The sequence below is a fragment of the Peromyscus eremicus genome, chromosome 5, assembly GCF_949786415.1.
Source record: "Peromyscus eremicus chromosome 5, PerEre_H2_v1, whole genome shotgun sequence".
In the NCBI taxonomy this organism is placed as follows: Eukaryota; Metazoa; Chordata; class Mammalia; order Rodentia; family Cricetidae; genus Peromyscus; species Peromyscus eremicus.
In genome coordinates, this window is record NC_081420.1 from 113296773 (window position 1) to 113319667 (window position 22895).

The window sequence follows — 22895 nt, forward strand, 5'->3', positions numbered from 1 at the left end:
ATGGGGTAACACATAGGGAGAGGAAGGACAAACCAATAATGAGCAGCTATGCAGATGAGAGTGCCATGAGCCAGGCAAGGGGCAGATGCAAGTTGGCAGAGATGATCAAATATAAATGTTTTCCTGTGTGACCACTGTTGACATGAAAACATCATGTTCTATATAATGTATCCATATTCATTATCCTGCAAAGTTGTGGGAATAGGAATCGTGAGACATAGGAGTGGGATGGTAACAGGTAAAAAAAAAGTAGAGATGTCAGGAATCTTCTATGGAGGAAACGATTCTAGAAGATAGTACCCATTTTAATGTGCCAGGTGGAATTTGTCAAATTATTACATGTTTTAAATAATAAAAGATTTAACTCAGTTAATAATTGTCCTAGCTTGTTTTCTATGGCTGTGATAAAGACCAAGACCAAAGGCAACTTGGGAAGAAAAGAGTTTATTTAGCTTAAATATCCTGATCATAATCCACCATTGAAGGGAGTCATGAAAGAAACTCAAGGCAGAAACTAAAACAGAGGCCATGGAGGAACACTGCTTCCTGGTTTGCTTTCCATGTCTTGCTCAGTCTACGTACTTATACAACCCAGGACAGACCATCTAGAGGGGGTACCATCCCAGTGTGCTGGGCCCTCCCACATCAACTCTTAATCAAGAATATGTCCAACAGACCAATCTGACAGGGGAATTTTTCCCAACTGAGGTTCTCCTTCCCAAAGAACCCTAACTTGTGTCAAATTGACAAAAATGTAACCAGAATTAAACCAGTATGTAAAATAATAGACAACTGGTCTATCTGGATCTCCGTGAGTAGAACCATAGACCCTCTCTATTCGTCTCCTGTCATCTGAGGTTCAGGGACTCGGGAAAGCCCTGGACTCCAGGGGGCACCCTGTCCCTTCAACATCCTAATCATTAATCAACATTACGGATCACATCCCAGGCCATGTGATCAATAGGATCCACAACTTAGGTACTACATGATCTTAGGATTCAAAAAAAGTGGGATTCTTCAACTTTCAAAACATTAAAAATCAAATCAAAACAAAACAAACAAACAAACAAAAAACAGGGTCTTACTATGTTTTCTCTAATTCCAAGTTTCTATCAGTCCTCCCACTTCAGTCTCCCTAGTGCTGGGACTATAGGTTCCAGCCACTGTGTCTGAAAGCAGCAAGTATTTATGAGAACCTGACATGTTACAGATACTATATCCTCCTTTAGTGGCTGGCATTATAACAAATATTTGAAATTAAAATTTAGGAACTGCCCTCACTGAGTTTTTTTTTTTCTTTTATATCATTCAGATTGGCTTAGAAATAATTATCCTCCCGCCCCATTTTCCTCATTTCTGGGATCACAGCCCCGTGCCACCCTACCTGACTCAGTCTGTGTTTCTAAACAAGCCATAAGTGGCTTATTGATTGGGACAAGGGAGGGAGGAAGTGGAGTGAGCAATAAGTGTGGAGGCAGAGGCAGCCCTCTTGCCAGCTCTGCTCCTCTTCCCTCTTTTCATTTACGCATGGTGTATGCACTAAGACCCTGGGAAACAGAGTGACTTGCTTTTCACCTTAATTAGTACAGCAATTTGCTAAATTTTGTTTTTACCTTTTTAAAAGTGTTAATCAATTTTAGCTCAGAATAGATTGGAATGGCACACAAATTAGAACAATCCACCAAATGCAAAATACTGAACGTCTCGATCAACCTCGGAGCCTGAAATATGTGAAAATCAGAAACTCTAGCCTGCATCAACATGATCAATCTATTTAAAATGTTCCTCCTCTGAAATGAAATTATAATGGCTTTGTGGCTCTTAGAAGAATCTATTTGCCAGAATCAACCCCATGCCTATGTGTCTGGTCCTTCCCAAGGTGGTTAGAAACAGAAAGCCAGAGTTTTCCTCCAAAGCTACTAGTTCCTCTAACAATAGCAGTACACTAGACCTCCGAGTATGTGAGACATCTACCATGCACCATCTACTATGCATCAGAAAAACAGAAAAAGAAGGCATGTGCTCTCATCTTCTTACTTCAATAAAGAGGTGCTGCTAGACTCCAATGGCAGGCTCAGCATTTTAACATTGTGACACAATACTGTCATTTACACATTCCTTGCTCAAGATTTATGGAAGTGTTTTACAAAAAATAAGAAAATAAAAATAAATGCAAACACAAATACGCGCACACACACAACTTATCATGTTTCATGTAAGTTTATATTTTGTGTCATGATGCATTCATAGCTACCTTTGGCTGCGTGGGGACTAAGAACTACAGATTAGACATAGTGGTAAGAGCCAAGTGGATAGCAAGTTTCTTGCTCATTCTTGGAAAGGAGAAAGGAAAGTAATGCTATTGACTATAAAAAGGATGGGTGAGATGGTGACAAGATATTAGGAAGAGTAAGTTTGATAGAGGGCACAGAATAAGCAAAGGGCTGCAACATTGAAGAAGCCACATATTAGGTGTCCTCTAATATTTATAGCTAAGTGTTAGGGATACAAGAGATAGATAAGAAGCAGAGTTGGGAGCCCTCATCAGTGGTCTTTAATTAGACCACAATCTCAATCATCATGCAAACAAGGTGGCATCACTCAAGCAAAGGAATCAGATGACCACATGAATTTTATTGGTCGAAATCTTCCTAACGCAGTATTTATTCAGTGTATTTTTCTTGGGGTATCATCATCTTTCATCAGAAACACCTACTTACCCCAATAGTTGGGATTATAACCTTTCTGTACCTGAAAAACATGCTAATATGGGCTGCTTATTGATTTGTGTCTTGTGACCAGTAGTTAACTGTGCTTAGAGTTAAGGCAAGGTCTGTCAGATTCTGAGGTCAACATTCACCTCAGTGAACAATAGAGTGATTATCTACCATTCAACCACAGACCTTGTTCAGATATATACCGCGGTCAGTGAACTTCAGCTTCTACCGATTTCCTTGGTGGCTAGAACTGTCCAGACCAAAGTAGATTTTGTATTAGATGACCAGTTTTGCTAATATGTGGCTTAATGACAAATTCAGATAAGCACAGTTATAAACTGAACATTTCCTACTAGGAGGTGAGGTTCCTGTTCTTGCTACAGTTAAATTAATGATACCCAACCAAGGTTTCCAATGCAGCACATGAGGGAAACTCTTCTCCCTTCCTCCCTTCTTCCTTTCCATACCTTGAGCTCATCAGCATTATAGAAGTCCACACGCACAGCAGGTACCATCCAGGTCTGGAAGAGTGTAGCCAGGATCTGCTCCGCAATAGAATCAGCGATGAGGTGGAAGTGCAAAGGGTTCCGCCTGTGGAGGGGAAAGGAGGATGCCAAAAAAAGCATTAAAGGCCTTGAGTCTACTTGCAAATTCACCACTTTCCCAACTGATTAATATGCGACAGTGTCACAAGCCACTGTTCAAGTAAATCAAGCATATAGCTCCACAGTGCTTCTTGGTGAAGATATTAGAACTACAAGGGAAAGAGGACAATTCCTTCAACCTCCACATTTCAGAGCCTTGACAACTAAGCACCATAGAAGGCAAGACCCAATTCTCAACATCTGTTATGAAAAAAACCTGGATTCTAAGAATCTAAAGTGGGGCATATTTAACAATTGCATCAATCTTTATATCTGCCAATTTGACATACCAGCATTAATGCAGAAACACAATGACAGCGGGCCATATCAAACTGGTGTGGGCAGCTGGCAATATACTTCTCCATTAACTCAAAGATAAGATGTGTTTTCTACTTGTTCTTTTCCAAAACAAAGCTATGTTTTCATGCTGGAGTCATCTGGAGCTTCAGTGAGGATACTAGCCTGCCTCTTTTGTAGGGGGTCCAAGCCTTGTAGTCACTCAACTGTCTACAGTGACCAGCCCTTACTGGACAGTTCATGACACAAGGGCACAGATTCTGGGAGCTTTAGTGGTTTGAATATGAAATGTCCTCACAAGGATTTATGTGCTTGAATACTTGGTCCTTGGCTGGTGGCACTGTTTGGGTAGGTAGTGGAACCTTTAGGAGTAGAGTTTTGCTGAAGTAAGTGACTGGGAATGAGTCTGACTTTTTATAGCTTAAGCTCACTTCCTGTTCATGTTTTCTTCCTGACTGCAGAGATGAACAGCTGGCTTTATGCTCCTGCCTTCCCCTTCATGATAAAATGCATCCCCTTGAATTTTATGGCAACTTCAAGCCATAATAAACTATTTCTTAATTAAGTTGATTTTGTTAGGATATTTTCTTACAGCAATGAAACAAGTAAAAAGTACCAAAAAATTGGTACCAGGTGAGGGGTCATAATGTATGCTTTTGAATATAAGCCAGAATAAACCCTTCCTTCCTTAAATTGCTGTATCTCATGTCTTTTGTTGCAACATGAAAAGTAATCAATACAAGGAAAAATGGAAATGAATCCTACATCCAGTTCTGGCTCTTTCCAGAGCATTTCCTTCTTGAGTCTGATAAATGATAAAATAGCCTGCCTCCATCTTAGGCTTAAAAGCAATTTTATAATAAAGACAAAATAGGTTCATTCCTGTTTATGATTAGACTTTTGTTTCTCAAGGACTAGATTATGACCCATCTGTAACCTTAACTACGAATGGTTCTGTGCAGCCTATTCCAGGAAACAGCAACCATGCCTCTGTTTCAAAAGATTATTATGACCATCTATGGCTACCCTGCTATGACTACCTGTTGCTATAACTATGTTGTTATGACCACTTTGCAACCACCCTGCAACTATGTCTGTGTTTCAGGTTGTTATGACTAACTTGTTATGCTTATGCTCTGCTACTATAACTGCCTATTTTGCCTGCCAAATTCCCCATTTGGAAACTACCTATCCCTGAGCTGTAAAAACCTTGTCGTCTTCTTCTTCTTCTTCTTCTTCTTCTTCTTCTTCTTCTTCTTCTTCTTCTTCTTCTTCTTTTTTGTTTTTTGAGATAGGGTTTCTCTGTGTAGCTTTGCACCTTTCCTGGAACTCACTCTGTCATCTAGGCTGGCCTTGAACTCACAGAGATCCACCTGCCTCTGCCTCCCGAGTGCTGGGATTAAAGGCATGCAACACCACTGCCTGGCTAAAACCTTGTCTTCTTCTTGTCCAATGCTGATCTCTCAAACCCTGCCTTTAGGGAGAGACAGCCTGTGTACACAAATAAAAAGCCTTGCTTTAATTAATTTGTTCGTGATGATTTGGCTCAGTGGTCTTTCTCCTTGCATCTTTGGGATTAACAATAAGCACCATTTATGCACTCTCTCTAGCAATAAAAAGAGTCCCATCCATTTCATACAACCCATGTCTTCCACACCCACTCAATGGTAAATCTACAGAGGCCACTCCACCTAGGAGTTCCAAGTTAGATCTCAGGAGATAAGTCTACTGGCTTTGATATATCTTGGATCTGTAAAAATCTAAGAGTGAACCTTGCAAAGTCATATGGCTAAGTGTCAGCTTTAAAATCTTTAAAATGGGCTTGATTAATAATAGTTCCATGCAAGTATGTATGCACGTATGTATCTATCTATCTGTCTATCTATCTATCTATCTACATCAACTAGATTTAAGTATATGAAGCAAATAAAACAGATAACATAAGAAGGTCAAGGACTTGGTTAATGATGGCTGTCATGATCATACCCAACCATCACTGATATCTCATGAATATTTACTTTTTCTCCATGACTATTGCCTCCTCCAACATACATTTCATTCTATAAATACTATGTTCTCTCTAAAATGATGTCATAATCTGCTGTCCACTGTGTAATATGTTAAGATCTACGCTCCCATGTTGGGCTAACAGGGATTTTAAAGAGTTCACCTTATCCTCCACTTTATTTTCATGTCACCATAGTCCTTCCAACTCTGGCTGTTTTCTGTTCCATATCCACATATGATCCTCTCCTGTTCTTTCTACACAATAAGCTCCAGAGTCATAAACTCAGGGCAGCCTACTTCAGTCATCTTACCCAAAATAGCCCCATATCCTCCCACTATGTTCCATCCCAGGTCCCTGTTTGGTTCCATCCTCACAATAGTTAGCAGTGCTGATGTTTGTTCTCAGATGTAGCTATGTCTTCTATCTCTGGGATAATATGAGCTGTCTGAGGCAAAGCTTTCATGTTTTCATAAGTAACTGTCCTTGTTTCCTTTCACTGCCTTAGTATGGCTTGCAAAGTACAAGGCCTAAATGTAGCTCAAGAAAAGCACTATGTGCTTTTGCAAGCTTGTGTTCCTGTTGGCAGCTTTTCCTGAACCATCAACTCTCTACTGGAATCACTACTTTCTGTCTTCTGCTCCAAAGATAGTACAATGACTGAAGAAGCTACTCATAAATATAGGAACACCCTACATCCTACTGAATTAAGACTGGACTTTAGGAGCTCCATTTTGTTAATAATCTCCAGATTTTTTTCAAACTTGCTTACATAAAGAATTACCTTGTCTTGTTTAATGAAAGAATAAGTGAATCAACAAGGACCAAGATGACCCAAATTCCATCACAGTTTGACAGAATTAACTGGAACTTAACTATTGAGAAGCATTTTGAAGGAAATGGAGGAGGGACTTCTACAACACTGGGTTATATAACTAGTTTATGAAACTAGAGTTTAGTTGCTATTCTTAGGCAGTTAAAGGGCAGGCTGCATAGTGGATCATGTGCTAATCACACAACACATATCAAACTTCCTCTGCAACTGTAATACATATTACGTATAAGTCTTTTCTACCAAATAATTGAAACATATTTAAGACAAGGAATTAAAATCTTTTTATCTATTACAACATGTAAGAATTGTTTTATTTTTCAAATATTTAACACCCCCACCAAACAAATAAACAACAACAACAAAAAACAAAACAAACAAAAAACAGCACAATCTTTGTCTACACTAAGGCTACATTCTAGGAATTTCATGGCCTGGTGTAGCTGGAAGTTTTTATGTGTCTAGGCTAGCCAGTGGTCGGGACAAATCTCTCCTACCCACGTCCCATACCTGCTTGGTCCCAAATAAACACACAGAGGTTTATATTATTTTTAAACTGTATGGCCTAATGGCTCAGGCTTCTTGCTAGCTAGCTCTTACATTTTAAATTAATCCATTTCTACAAATATATACTTTGCCACGTGGTCTGTAGCTTACCGGTACTTTTACATCTCGCTTTTCCTGGCAGTGACTAGCAGCATCTCTCCTTCCTCTCCTTCCTCTTCCTGTCTATCCTCAATTTCCTGCCTAGCTAAAACCTGACTTGCCATTGGCCAAATGCCTTTATTTATCAACCAATCAGAGCAACACATATTCACAGCGCACAAAAAAGCATCCCACAGCAGCCTGGACCTGAAACTTTTGTCCTTGAAGTAGTGACTCCTTTCCCTTCCTCCTTCATTTTCTGTGTGCTGATTCTTTTAAGACTGGCGAGTTGAATAAGACTGTGAGGTAGTGAATAGAGAAGAAAGAGTAAACACCTGAGTTTGAATAAATACCAAGTGTACCTCTTGTAGATGTGCTTTCTCTTTAGAGCACTCTCTGGGTCAAAGGGATAAAATTTTGCCTTCTCCAGATATTTTAATTGGAGTGGTGTTCTCATTCTTTGTGACCCCAAAATTATTTCATACACAAGGAGGAGTAACTCTACTTCTATGGACAGAACTTGTATAGGATATGAGAAGTCCTTACTGGCTCAGGCCTCCATGTGCTAAAAATGTCCAGTCTCAATAAATACTACTTTAATGTTCATCTAGTTCCTGCAGTATATCCATGGGGCAAGGTAGCACAATGTTTTGGCCCCTTGCCTCTCCGGAGTGCTTTCTTACTTTTCCTTAATAAACCTACATTTGTTCTGCTTAGCCTTTTCCTTGCTTACTATATTTCCTTATTCTTCTTAAGGCATAAGATAATAAACATTGGCTTGGGGTAACTTTGGTGACCACTGACTGATCTTCAGACATCCCAGCTCCCCAGGGTAAGCTCCCTTATAGCCAAGAAAGGATATGCTGTTCTCAAAAAATGACACATCACTTAGACTTGTCATCTAAAGCAGAAAGAAAGGGAAGGAAGGATAAACTAGACTTCACTGCATTGTCTGTCCCTGCTCACTACAACATGTAAGGTACAACAGGATGGTCACTTGTAGATGCAGAGGAAGGTTCCCTGCAGCCTGATCATGTTGGCACCTTCATCTTAAGCACCTCAAAGCCCAAGACTACATGTAATAATTCTGTTTTACTTAAGCCAAAAAAAAAAGAAAAAGAAAAAGAAAAAGAAAAGAAAATAAATAGAACTTTTGTGCTTGGAAGAACATCAATAAAGTAAAAAATATTACTTGGAGTAGGAGAAAAATATCTGCAAGTGAGTAGATGATGAGGGATTTGTTAGGATGATAAAGATCTTTTACAACTCCAAGAGGAAAAAAAAAAAGACACGTAAGCCAATTAAAAATCCCAGAGAGGCTCTGAATCGCCATTTCTCAAGACAGATTTACAAATGGTCAATAAGCACATGAAAAGACTCAATCTCATTAATCCCCAAGGAAATGCAAACTGTAAAATCACAATGAGATGGCTCTGCACACCCACTCACATGCTTAAAATAAAAAACATGACAATAGCTTGGCTATAGAGGACTCTAAGCCAAAAACCATTACTGATGGAATTGTCAAAAGATGTAGGTTATTTGGGAGGCAAGGAGTTGGGAAATTTCTCAAAAACATAAAATAAAATGAAAATTAGTACAGAAATACTATTTCTGAGGTACTCAGCTATTTTCTCTCCTAGTTACATATGAAAAAGTGTTTTGTATATATATGTAGATATAATAAATATGAAAATACAGTTTCCTGTGCTCTAGAAAATAACTCTCCACTCAAGCAAGCAACCCTAATTAAACTCAGTGGGTAAAAAAAAGGACAGAGAGAGACAGGAAAGTGATGAGCTGAGGTTTTGTTTTTGCTGTTGGTTTTTGATTGTTTTGTTTTTAAGCAGTGGAGCTTTTCCAGACTCTTGGTGAGCTGAACTCAGGGAGCTAGGGTGAAGAATAGGCCCTACCTAGGGTAGGTGGAAGCATGCCCTTGTCTCCTTCCTTAAGACTTAAGCCAATCAACGAAGTCCAAAACCTGGCTAGGGTAGCTTGCCTATTAGGGTGGGTTCACCTTAAGATAATGCTATTTTCCTTCCCAGAATTCATGCCTTTGAGTGCAGTCCCTAAGATCTCCCATTAGGTTCAGTTTGGCCGGGACTACCTGCCTGTATGAATCCTGATTCAGACAAATTTCTTTTTCTTTTCTTTTTTTCTGTCATTTTCTTTCAGGTAATGACGGAAAGGACCAAGCAGATGCCATAACAGGCTGCTCAGTCTTCTCTCAGAGATCAGGCCTCAATTTCAGTTTCCTGAGACTTGAGCAAGCAGTTTCTGGGAGGGCCATGAACAAAAGACATAGTCCTTGCAGTAGCTCCCTTTCTGCACGTACTCTGACTGCTCAAAGTTCAGCCAGATGTTTACTCTCTGGGGCCCCTCAACAACTTAGAGTTATGTGCAGTAAGTGCTTGGCCAGCCAGCCCCCATGGTGCCTCAAGGACAAAGCCTGAGACTTGTGCTGGACTGCCCCCAAAGTGATAAATTGTAACCACCAACCAGTAAATTCAAAGGTTACAAACCCTCACCCAATTAAAAGAAAACAGAGATAAAAATAAACCAATCTGAGTTGCACCCGTGCAAAACTCCCCCACCGTCCCTGAAGGGCTTATGGATTTTGCCTTTAAAAAGCTAGCCACACAAAGAAAAAGCAAGTTCCTTCTGGCCTCACGGTTACTACGGGTGAGTGCTTTGGATCGAGCTTCCCTGACTGTGCCTTATAAACAGAAATAAACCTTGCTTTTGCATTCTGTATGTGGTGGTATCTTTGGGGTTCCAATCTGGGCATAACACTGACTAGCTAGTGCTGGTGCTAAGTGTGCTTTTAAACTCTCTAACTAATGCTTTGGGCTTTCTTATGCTTTTTCTAAAGTTCCACTCCTGCCACGGGGCTTCTTGAAGACATAAGGATCACCTCCAAGCCAGTTTATCTTAACCAGTTTCCTACTTCATGTAGCTGCAAGATTTACAGCTTGCTTGCCCTGGAGTTTTCCTTTAAACTCTAATAAATTGTCCTCAGGCTTTCATTTGAGTTCATTGTTTGTCCTTGAGCTTCTGTTTATGCTGGTTCTTAAATTCTTTTATTAATGAGACTAAGAACACCAAGAGGTGTTACAGAATATTGGTACACTGTGTGAAGATGTGCTGCTGTGATTATTGAAATAAAAAGCTGAATCAATGGTCAATAACCAGGCAAGACAGATAGGCAGGACATTCGGGCACAAGAGAGGAAGAGAAGATAATCTAGGCACACAGGAAAAGCCATTAAGATGCGAACAAGTCAGACACACAGAATGGGAGAGAGGTAAAAGCCACATGGTAGAACATAGACTAATAAAAATACAAGTTAATTTACCTTATAAGAGCTAGTGGAACAATCCTAAGCTAATGGTCAAGCTTTCACAATTAATAAGTCTCTGTGTTATTTGTGAACTGGCAGCCCCAAAGAAAAATGTGACTACAAAGATGGGACTCCAATTTTCTATGTATCACATGATGGCTTGGCTGTGACTCCCTAAGATTTCTTTTCTTTTCTTTTCTTTCTTTTTTTTTTTTTTTTTTTCGAGACAGGGTTTCTCTGTATAGCTTTGCGCCTTTCCTGGAACTCACTCTGTAGCCCAGGCTGGCCTTGAACTCACAGAGATCTACCTGCCTCTGCCTCCTGAGTGCTGGGATTAAAGGCGTGCGCCACCATCGCCTCGGCCCCTAAGATTTCTAACACACTTTTCCTCCTGCATTTTTGCTTCTTTAATTGACAGAGAAAATAAACCAATGCTTGCACCCCTAGAAAGCATAACTAGGTTGCGTAAAGGTCACTGGTCACTGAGGTCATGATAAGCCAGTGGATCCTGAGGTTTTTGTTTCTTGCCTATGAAGAATAAGGAAACATGGGGTGAACAGAAAATTTAAAAAAAAAAAATTTAAAAAAAGACTAGATTTATTAAGGAAAAAATGAGGAGGAGATCTGAGGGAGAATAACTTCCTTTTGCCCCATCAAGTGACCTTTTATGAGTATTACAGTAGGAACTGGATGGAGACTTAGGAGACCTTTATATCAGTGGATCATTTTTGAGTATATCATGTGCTGAGCCAGTAAGCTGCATACACCATCTTAACATGTCTCCTTAGACAAACCAAGGAAGTGATCATTCTTTACTCATTCAATTAGGGCAGTGGTCATGTATTCTGGTCTTTTAGGCCATTTCCAACTCTTTTAACTTATTTTGTAGGCTATTGATTTGGTCACTTTCAACTTTACTGGTTCATGAGCTACTGTAGAAATTGCCTTTACTTCCTTTGTGGTACGAACTCCTCTCTTAAAAATAGAAGGTAATTTTGTTAAGAAGGGGTTCAGCAAGGGGCAGGGACAGGGCAAAGAGGATAAATTGGTTGTATATGATTAAAATACACATATATTAAAATAATCATATATGAAATTGTCAAAGAACAATAAATAAAAAGTATACAGGTATATATATAAAAGCTTGTACATAATTATTCTTAGTAGAGTCACTCCTAATAGCCAAGAAGTAGTAAATACCAAAATGGCCACCAACAAATGATAAACACAGAACAACACATTCATACAAAGGGACATTAGTACACAATAAAATGGAATCAAGTATTAGTACATGCTATATCATGGAAGAACCATGAAACTTCATTAGAAGGGAGAGAAGCCAGTGAGAAAGACTAAATATTACATGATACACATGGCAACAAAATGTCCAGACTAGGCAAATCTACAGACAGAGAAGAGATTAAAAACTGGTGATTTGAGTGACTACTAATAGATATGGGAACATCCTTGAGGGGCAATGAAAAGGGCATAATATTCAAGAGTGGTGATGGCTAAATAATGGTAAATTTATTGGCAATACTGCATGTTTCCCTTTCAAAGTACAATTATAGGAATATTCTCACACAAATAGTTTGCTGTCTGAAAATGGAAGGCTAGTCTACTCTCTGAGTGTGTGAGTGGGTTAGCCTATATGCTCAGCTGTTCTAGATCCTTCACTGCACTGGAAACACTGGCCTGAATGACACTTAGCACACGAAATGGGACACCGTGCACATGTCCAGGCTGGGGTGTGACCAGGAGGTATGTCCAGTTCTGAAGATCACAGGAAACAGCCTGATGATGCTCGTGGTTAATGAAGATCTATAGCTCAAGATTAACTAATAAAGGAAATGATTTTATCTTCTACACAGGTAGCTTCTGAGTTTCATTTTACCTTTGGCTTCTAATTCAGGAAAGTAAGAATGGATTTTAAAGATAGAGCCTTGCAAATACCACAACCTGCCAAATGCTGTGAGCTTCTGCTTTCTCTTTTGTTTTAAGGAAATGGAGCACCATTTGGCTAGATGTAAGAACACATTTACAGCAAAGGAAATTTTGCAAACTGAAGTTAATAAAAACTCACTCACAAGGGATAATCTTCTCAATATACAATTTAAGGCTATTTAGTTTTATAATGGTATCATATCTAAGCTAGATTTTTTTTGCACCAGTCACTAGTTATATGTATGTATATGTATATATACATAATATGTGTGTGTGTGTGTGTGTGTGTGTGTGTGTGTGTGTGTGTTTGTGTGTATGTGTGTTTGGAAAAGTATAGGCTTAGAAATGGGAAAAGGCCTCTTCCTAGACAAGTGGTTTGGTCCGTATCCTAAAACCCAGTAGCCTCATTTGAGTACCAGTATTGCCATAGAGGCAAGGAAATGTTCCATCTCCAGATAATCCTGCAGACTACACTTTTAATTAGCAACACTTCCATTGCCTGTTTCCTAAATTGCTCCTGTATTCAAGGTTAGGATTCAATAAATATAGCAGAACAGAAAGCAAAAATAATTAAACCATTGCTTCTCTCTGGCCTCTCCTTATCTTGTCAGGAAAGTGTCAAAGCTCCCACAAGGCAATGCAAGGATTGCTTTCACTAAAGGACATTGGAGCTGAGATAATCTTTACTTATTAAGTTTACAACACAACATGAATTTTAGGCAAAGAAAAGAGCCAGTGATGGCACTGGCCATCCTTGATGAATAGTTGACACTTAGAACTATTTCAGAGAATCTCAGTAGCAGGGATCTGGGGTCACAGCATCCTTGAATTGGAGGATGCAAAATGGCCTTCATAAAATGGAAAAATTCAAGGGTAACTTAATAAAGCTCTTTATCAGATAAAAGAGAAGAGAACAACTTTCTAGAAGAGTCAAAAGGCCACATCAGACAGAGTGGAACTAGAACTGATGAACTAACATCTAATTGACATTGAATGAGCCATTTAACCTCTCTAAACCTAAATTTCTCTAGAGTTATGGTGACAGAAGTACCTATTGAGTAGGGATGGAATTCACATGCAAGATCCCACGTCAAGTTTAACATCTGAGAGAAAAAAAAATTTCCCCTAGTTTCTCTACAGACTCCTATATGTTCAAAGGCATCATGTGTCCATACTGTCTTAAATTTTATTAGGAACATGGATGCTCAGGCTTTTAAATCTTTGTGTATGCAACATTCAGCACCTCACAAGTACAAATCTTAGGGGGAGGAAGATGATAATGGCATTGGAACAATGATAACAGTATCTCCATCTCCACCAAAAATGATGATGAAAACTAAAAGTAATGATAACAATACTAAAAGCAGGAAACTCCTTGTTGTCTGTGGAGAGCAAAGACTCAGAAGCCAAGGGACTGAGCTTAAACTTAGCTCTGTCTACCTCCTGAACATGTGATCTTGAGCAATGACTTAGCCATCTTGGTCCTCAGTTGTATTGTCTGTGAAATAGGGGTTAGCCACAGTACATTTCTTCAGCAGGCACAGAACTGGGCACTTTAGTATCTCAACATTTAGATGAGAATTTGGTGTAGGGTAAGAGTGACAGCAGCATTTGTTGAAAAGGAAAACAGCAATATATCTCTGCATGTTCTAAACAGGGCACTATGGCTGGGTAGGGGTTGTTGGGAAGAGTAGAGCCAATGTTCAAAGATGTATGGTGATTGCCTGGATCTGCAGTTCCCACAAATCTAAAGCAAAAGCAGAGCCAAAACCCATGCTGGCTTCCTTGCCTTGGGAAATCCTATGTTCCCTTTCCCACCCTAGTTGCTACTTTTAGAATGACTATAAGCAAGATTTCAAGAAGAGTTTGGTTATGTTGTGGGATATTGGTACATTGTGTGAAAACATATTGTGGAAATTGGTGCAATAAAATTGAATGGCCAATAGCTAGCAAGAGGTTAGGCCAGACTTCCAGTAACAGAGAAGACTCTAGGAAGAAGGGCAAAGTCACCAACCAGCCAGGAAGAGGAGACAGGAGGTACAAGATGGAAGAGAGGTAGCACAATGTGGCAGAACACAGATTTTTAAAAAGGTGGTTAATTTAAGTTATAAGAACTAGTTAAGAACAAACCTAAGCCAGGTGGTGGTGGTGGTGGTGGCGATGGCGGTGCACGCCTTTAATCCCAGCACTCGGGAGGCAGAGGCAGGTGGATCTCTGTGAGTTCGAGGTTAGAGTGGGCTACAGAGTGAGTTCCAGGAAAGGTGCAAAGCTAAAAAAAAAAACCACCACCACTAACAACAAACCTAAGCTAAGGCCGAGCTTTGATAACTGATAATAAATCTCTGTGTCATTATTTATGAGCTAGCAGCCCAAAGAAAAATCCAACTGCATGGTTGTACAGACAGATATTATATTTAAGAATGAATATATACACATATATATGAAAAAAGAGGTCATCAATTTCAAAGAAAGAAAGTATATGGAAGGGTTTAGAGGGAAGAAAGGAAAATTATATTATAATCTCATAAATAAAAGAATAAAAGCATTTAAGTTATCCTTTAAAGACACGGAACCTTCAGTAGCCATGTAGGGTAAAGGTCTTTGGCAGATATTCTGAAATTCCTTTCCAGAGGTTGGAGAATATTCAGTGCCATACTGGTATGTAACTGTTGATGTCAGTCTTTTACTATCCTTTAAAATACAGCATGTCCACTGTCACCAAACATATTGTAGAAGTAAAATTGATTTGACATAACAAAGAAGGCCTTAAATGAAAATCTGTTGAAAATCTTGTCTGGGAAATAAACTTAATTACTGTAATTAACAGTGAAAGCCAAAAGAAGCATTCTGAACCACTATTATTCTATTATTATTAACATTAGGAATGTACTTCATTTGTCAACATATATTATAATCATGTCTTAGTTAATCCCCATAACTGACTTGGGAGCCATAAAGCTATTTATAGCTGGATTTTCTCAGCTTAATGTCTTTCAAACATCCTTTTGCTTTAATGTCCAAATCACTATCAGCCATAAATCAATTTACAATCATTCTTATTTGTATCACTTCAAGGTGAGGGAGGGATTCCAGGGGTCACCTGGTCCAGAAGAGCCAAGTGATCATTGCCATGGTTCAGACTTTATCTTCATTACACACACTAGTAACAAGCTCTCTTCTTGGATGTGCACATCTCCATAGAAGGATGATATGCCTTCCACAGTTGCTACTAAAACTGCTATTTTAAATTGAACATCTTTGTGCTGCACAGACTGTTGGAATAAAAAGTTTATTCTCAATAAGATTCTTACAATTTCAACAACTACCAGTTTATGTGATTTGTAACTAAGGCAACAGTAAGGATACTTTTGCTCAAAAACATTACCAGAGATTAAAAATTTTATCATGATTGCGACATAGAAAAAAATAATATCTTTAATCACACAAACAGCCTTTCCTGAAAAAAATGGGCCTTTGGACTCCATCAGGGAGGGGCTCTCCATTGTCCTGGAGACAAGGAATAATGACATCATGGCTGGAAATCTCTCATTTGACTCATGCTCAGTGTTCATAGCACCTGACTGCAGGCAGCAATGAGGGTGTGGAAACCACAAGTGTCAGAAACTGCACAATGAATATGGTCATGTAGAAAAGGCACTTGGCTTCACATGAGAAGACTCAGTCAATTTCCACCTGACATTCCTATGACCTCTTACTTTATACAACAGAAATCATAGATTTAAAGGGGCAGGAGGGGCAGGAAGAGTTGCCAGCCCCTGTTGCTAACTGATACTGTTATATTTTGCTTTGTTACTCACATTCTTCACCCTGTCCTTGATGCTAGAAGGTAAGAAATGTGATCTTTTGTCAACAGGTCAGCTGACTCCAGCTACATAATTGGACCAGCAAAAAAGACATGCCACAGAGCTCACTAATGAATAAACATTGTTACAAACAAAGTCAGACTGGGAGTGACCTGATCCACAGCAAAAGTTAACAAAGCAACAAAGGGTTAAAGGAACTTGCTGAAGGCCTCTTGGTACAACAGTGGCATGAATGTAAATGTGAACTGAATCTAGATTTGTATCTTAGGTCACTGATTAAAAATATGTATCTTCAGGTTACTTACTAAAGGACACCCCCAAGAGCACTTACTGAACAAATGAACACTTACTGGTTAGTAGTTTTCTAAATACGTGAGATACAGAGAAAATAAATCATGGTTTATTTCTCCAAAAGGCCTGTATTCTGCTATAGAAGGAATCATGAATGAATACATAGAGATCAACATAATAAGTATGATTAAAAAAAGAAGGTAAGCAGGGTATAATAGACTATAGACTAGGAGCTTAAACATGCACTGAGAGTTGCAAGCAGGCTTCCTGTCATAGGTAGCGCCTTTGTGAAATCCTGTAAGTTAAGAAGGTAATCAATGGTTTGGGATTAGGGAAGGAGTAGGTTGACAGAGTAGCAGGACATATGATGGAGAGAGGAGGGAGCTACAAACAGGCCAGGGTAGCAAGGCATGATATCATCACAGGGACAGGTAAGAAAACACTATGAAGAATACATTAGCCCCTGATGAGTAAGAAAAGATGGATATGAAGAACAGAAATCTTAGAACCAGGAAGGGTATATGCAGGTTAGTGACCAGTAGGCCTGAGCTAGATGGAGAGGAGAGAACCTGAAATATCTCCAAGAGGGAGAGCTGCAAGGTGCTGCAGAGAGAAGGGCTGGTTGGGAGACTGAGATAGCAGGTCGGAGAAATGATATATACACAGTCTTGCAGTGTTGGTGGGTCTGAGTGGTGAATTCCAGTGACTATACTGTGCTCTCTACTCAGCTGAACTGAGAACTTCTTCTCAACAGTGTTCCTTCTGTTGAGAATGTTCAGGATCCTAACTCAATCATTTCATATGTGTTTGCCTATATTATTGGTTGGAACTATAGATGAACTTTATCCAAATCCACGAAGAGAAGTCAGAACAGGGTCAAGGACGGTATTAACTGGAACTGCAGACTCAATTCTGTATGTGACCTTATTAAGTATGTCTGGGCAATGAACCTGAATATTGAAGGGAAGGAAGAAAGGTCCATGAGAAAGCAGAAGCATAGAGAAGAGATGACACCTAAGAGGTATCTCCACTTCCCAGTGGAAGAGAACCAAACTTCTACCTGGTCTCATGGAGATCTACAAGGTCTACTGGATAGCATCTTTAGCCTAACATAAAGGATGATTTCTGACAGTCAAAGCACCCAGAAAAGCGGCAAGTCAATCTGGGGTACTATTTTATAATATCCAATGTGCCATAGCAAACTAAAACAGATTGGCTAGCTGGAAACAGAAATTCATTTCGCCACAGTTCTAGGAGACAGAAGTCTAAAATATGTGAGGTCAAATTCCTTGGCTAGGTACTGTCTTCCTTCTGAATGTATCTGTCCTAATCTTGTATTTTTAACACTAGCCATAATGGATTAGAGTCCACCACAGTGTGCCTACTTTAATTTAATCTTCTCTTTTTAAAAGTTTATCTATGGTCTTATTTCAAAGCACCAAGGGTTAGGGCTTTAAATAGGAATTTTAGGTGGGATGTAGTGCAAATCACAACATAATCTGCCAACAGGAATATAGAAAAAGAGCTGGAGATTGTAGGGTAGCACAAACTGAAGCATCTAACTGGGGATGTCCTCGAAGGCTCCTGTAGTTCTGAAAGCTACAAATCCAAGCATGGCTGGGCAACACCAAACCCCTGGTTAATAGCTTTCTTAATGCAATATCCTTCATATTTTAGACAAAAATTAATTTTCATGGCAGTGTGAATGATGGGTGAAAAAGCACGCTCTTATTTAACCTTCTTCAGGGCCACATGCAGGTGGTCAGGGACATACAAAGCCAGGAGAGTACAGCAAAGACTGTTCTTACCTGTGAAAGAGGACTGACTTGACCAGGGTAACAACATCCCTGCTGGCGTTGTATCCGGCACAGACAATGGCCACGTGGATGGTCTGAGAGAAAAGGAACAGAGAATGAACTATCATACAGACAGAAGCAAGCCTTCTTGTCTTGTAGGCCCACAGGAGAGAAAAATCATCCTGATTTCTTGTTGGGATCAGAGAAAACAAAAGGCACTGCCTGCAGTCACGGAGAATAACTTGAGACAGTTTTATTAAAGTCTTTTTAATTGGTTTATGGAGCTATCATCATTTGGAGGCCATTAAGAGTCTTTTCAATTACATTTTAGAGATGGTTGCAATGGTTATTGGCTCAAATAGGTAAACAGTGAGTCCCCTGCCCCCAAGCCAGGAGACAATGGCAACTGGCAAAAGAGAAGAAATGTACCCCAATGGATCAATAAGTCAGAACTTTCAGACTGACAAGTTATGGTTCAGAGTGTAAATTGTTCTTCTGAAATGGATTAGAGTACTAAAGTCAACCTGAGAGCAGGCCAAAGGGACCAGTGAGCAGCTCAGGGCCCCATAAGGGATACCATCTAGGAATTAAAGGGCAGAACAGAGATGGGCATTATCAGCCATCTCATTTAAGCTGTCAAAATATTAACCACAAACATGAACTCTGACTCTGCCTTTAACCCCAGGTGGCTCTGGGAAAGCTGAAGGGCCAGCCAATAACTACAACAGAGGGCATGAATATCAGTTATGTTTGGTGGCTATGCTAAAATACCTGACTAAAGCAACTTCCATAAGGAAGACAAACTAGACCATAGCAAGAACGAAACCAAGTGGGGCAAACAACAAAGGCTGAAGTTCCTTCTCCAGCAACCAGGACTCATGATGATACTACTTAGGTACAATATGTTTGGGATGCCACATCCTTCCAGTAGAGTTCCTTGTGGCAATTGTAGCTTCCCCTTTCAACTACTTCTATACCATACCTGCAGCTTTTCTTGGGGGTATATCTCTGGTTGGTGGCATTGCCTAATATCCTAGGATCTGCACCACAAAATAGTTTGAACTTCACAGATTCATACCCAGCCCTCTTGGACACTCCATATAAAAATATTAACTCAGCAACACATTACCCCAAATAAGTGGCTTTCTGGAGCCTTTATTCAAGCCCTCATGTCTCATTTTTGAATTTTGCAGGTACAGTAGTGGTCTATAATTGAATTACAAGTGACAAAAATATCTCTTCATACTCAAAGCTGTCAGTAAGGCTGGCACATTCAGGTTGGCTCTTCCCTAAGGTTAACAAGTATTGTTGTTTTTTAAATTAATTTTAAATGGGGTGGGGGTGAGAGAGAAGGGGAGGGTAGAGAGGAAGAAATGGGAGGAGGAAGGAAAGGGGGGGCATGAGCTCGATAGAACTAGTCACATTATATCCAAACTCAAGAGCACAGAGCAATGTATTAATATATACATACTAGTTCTCTCGCCCTCTCTATACTCATACTGCCCAGAATGACAAGTGAAGGAAATGGTGTCTGCCAACAGTGGCAACGCCTTCTTACACCAACCACAACAACCAATATTCTCCCTCACAGACATAAAGAGGCCTCTGTCAGATAATTCTAGATTGTGTGAAATTAAATATTAAAATCAACCATCACAATGGGTCTTCTGACAGATCATGGTATCACATCACAGCTCCTTACTTCCCACTATCCTGGGCAGCTCCTTCTTGATGTTCTTCTTCTACCCTGCTCACTCCACTGGATGCTTTGTGCAATGACTTCTGGCTAACAGGAATTCTTCACTACACATTTAGTATTACCATGGGAAGCACACCCATCAGACACAAACGATAAACTATATTCATCAGCCTCAATCCATTCCCATAATATCTCTGATCCCAATTACCTTTACGCACACTGACTACTCCCACCACCCCAAGTGCTAGAAGCAGGATTCAGCTGCATCAGAATATCACTGTCTAGGAAAGTCTATTGTCATGTGGTTACCACATCTACTGGATTCATTTTTATTTATTCTTTGTGTCTTTCACATCAAGCATGTGGATCCCGTTCATTTCCGCATCCCTTCATATCCACCCTCTGCCCTTGTAACCTCCCACTCAAAATAAAATAAAATAAAATAGAAAAAAAAAAAGAAAAGGAGTAGAAAAAAGAAAAAAATCTTGTCATGGAAGTTGTAGTATGACACAGTGAGTTATGCAGTAAACTCTTATTTATATCATCTTTACTTACAAGTGTTCTTTGCAAAGAGTCTCTGGTCTGGTTCTAGGCCTCTGTTTTATGTTATGCTAACTCTCCAGCACTGCCCTAGCTAGGTCATCCTTTGCAGCAATGAGCAACGGGTAGTGCCCGTCCTCCTGCTTTCAAGCACTCAGGGTTGGCTCTTCCACACCTACACCATCAGGGCCAGCTCTACTGTATTACCTAGGTGAGGTGCAGACTTGCTCTCTAGAGTGCTGCAGCTGGTGAGGGAGAGGGGCAGCTCTCCAGCTCTTATGACCTCAGGGCCAATTCTCCCACCAGCCTCAGGCTTTGGAGCGTGGGGGTGGGCAACATATCTATCTCTCGCCCAGGCCACCATATGGTAGATAAGGTGTGGAGCCAGATCTCTCATGCTCACATTTTGGGGCTGGCTTACCTGCAACCTCCATCAACAGGGTCAACTCCACTGTGCTGCCCAGATGAGTTACAGGGCCTCTTTCACAGTGTTGCAGCTGGTAAAGGTGAGGGTCAGCTCTCTTGCCAGCTGGAGGCAGCAGGGATGAGTGGGGGACTGTAGCTAATTCCTCTGCTGCAGAGGTCCTAGTTTCCAAACACTATAGCATGACCTTCCCAGCAGCACCACACCTAGCTTCCATTGTTGCTCATCTAAACAGCCCTCTCATTCTATCCCCAGCCTCGTCCTATACATCATCCCTACCAAAGACACAAATCCCTGATCCCAGGTACCTGATACAGGCCTCATCCTCTGTTCTTGTACCTAAGGGCCAAGAAAGATGAAAGGGAAGAAAAGACACTAGTGGCAAGCACAATGAGAGGTGGTATCAATCAAGAAATGACTACATCCCGGGTCTTGTGCTTCATATAACATGCTTTACCACACTTAAACCTCACAGTTGTGTGAGTCAAGTACAGTATTTCATTTTTGTATCACAGATAGGAAACTCAAGCTTGAAGAATATTATGGTTTGAAGGGAACTGAATCTGTGGGGGACCCCCAAAAAAGCTTGACCACACAGCTGCCATGACAGGCTTAGAGGCACAGACACAGCTTCTGGCAGGCAATTTCTGGACCCAGGAAAAGCCATAACATGACTCCTCTCAGTGGGGCCTGCATCTAAGAGGAAATACCTGACATTCCAAACATTCCCTATATCCCTAGACAAATGTCAGCCAATCAGGTTCCTGAACCCTGGAAATCCCCTCCCTCCAACCTCTGCTATAATAAAACCCCCACCTTACCTGAGCTCAGGGCTCTCTGCTCTCACCACTACTTTGGACAGACAGAGACCAAGTCCCAGAACTTGAAGATGATAAACGCTCTTTGCTTTTACATACGGGATTCGGTCTCCATGGTGGTCTTTTGGGTGTCCCTGCAATCTGGGCATAATAATTCCTCCCATCCTGCACCAGGATCCTATGTTTGGGTAGTTGATCCCATGCTGGTGGCACTGTTTCAGAAGGCTGTGTAAGCTTTAGAAAGTGGAGTTCAAATGGAGGAAGTAGAAGGGAGGAAGGCTAACTTAAAGTTCATGGGCCAGCTCTATTTCTGGCCTGGGTTCTCTGCTTTCTGGATGCCTATAAGGTGTAAGGAAATGCCTCCTATTCCCATTGCCCCAGCCATGAGCTGCTCTCACAAACATGTGTCCCTTAGCACAGTGGACTATATCCTCTAAAGCCCTGAGATAAAATAAAGCTTCCTTCTCTCAAATGGCTTGTATTACATATTTTGTCACAGTGCCAAGAAAAGTAACGAATACATGAAGAGAGGATTTTAACAGAGCTTCTGAAAACATACAGCAGGATCTTCACATGCTCTGTCAGAAGGCAGTGTCCTCTACATGGAGCACCTGACCCAATCCCAAGATTCAAGAGCTATGAGATACAACCATTTGGAGTAGAAATGTAACTGACATCTTGCAGATAGAGCTAGGGATGCAGACAAACTATTCTAAAGTATACAAGAAACCTCCCACCCTGCTTGCCAAGTAAGAATTTTTCTGACTCTAGAGTAAACCATACTTTTGTTAAGGGGCTGGGGAGTTAGCTCAATGGATAAATCACTTGCCAGGCAATGGGAAGACCAGAATTCCTATCCTCAGAATCTATGTAAATTCCCAGCAGGGGAGGCCATTTCCTGGAATCCTAGCCTAAGAAGGTGGAGACCTGGAATGCCCCCAAGCAAGCTGCTGGATAGCTAGTTTAGCTGAATCCTCAAGTTCTGGGTTCAGTGAGATACCCTGCCATAGTAAATAATATGGATACAGAATCAGGAAGATCCTAGACACCCATCTCCTGTCTTTATATACATTCACACA

General features: G+C 40.4%; 1 protein-coding gene across 3 annotated transcripts in view; it reads right to left on the bottom strand.

Annotated features, from left to right (window-relative positions):
- Large1 (LARGE xylosyl- and glucuronyltransferase 1) overlaps positions 1 to 22895 on the bottom strand; it is a 535843-nt gene that overhangs the window by 249454 nt on the left and 263494 nt on the right. For all 3 annotated transcript variants that reach the window (XM_059264258.1, XM_059264259.1, XM_059264260.1), the window contains exons 4-5: positions 18348 to 18430; positions 3185 to 3308 (exon numbers count right to left, since the gene is read on the bottom strand). In XM_059264258.1, the coding sequence (XP_059120241.1) occupies positions 3185 to 3308; positions 18348 to 18430 (207 nt within the window). The remainder of the gene's footprint in view (positions 1 to 3184; positions 3309 to 18347; positions 18431 to 22895) is intronic.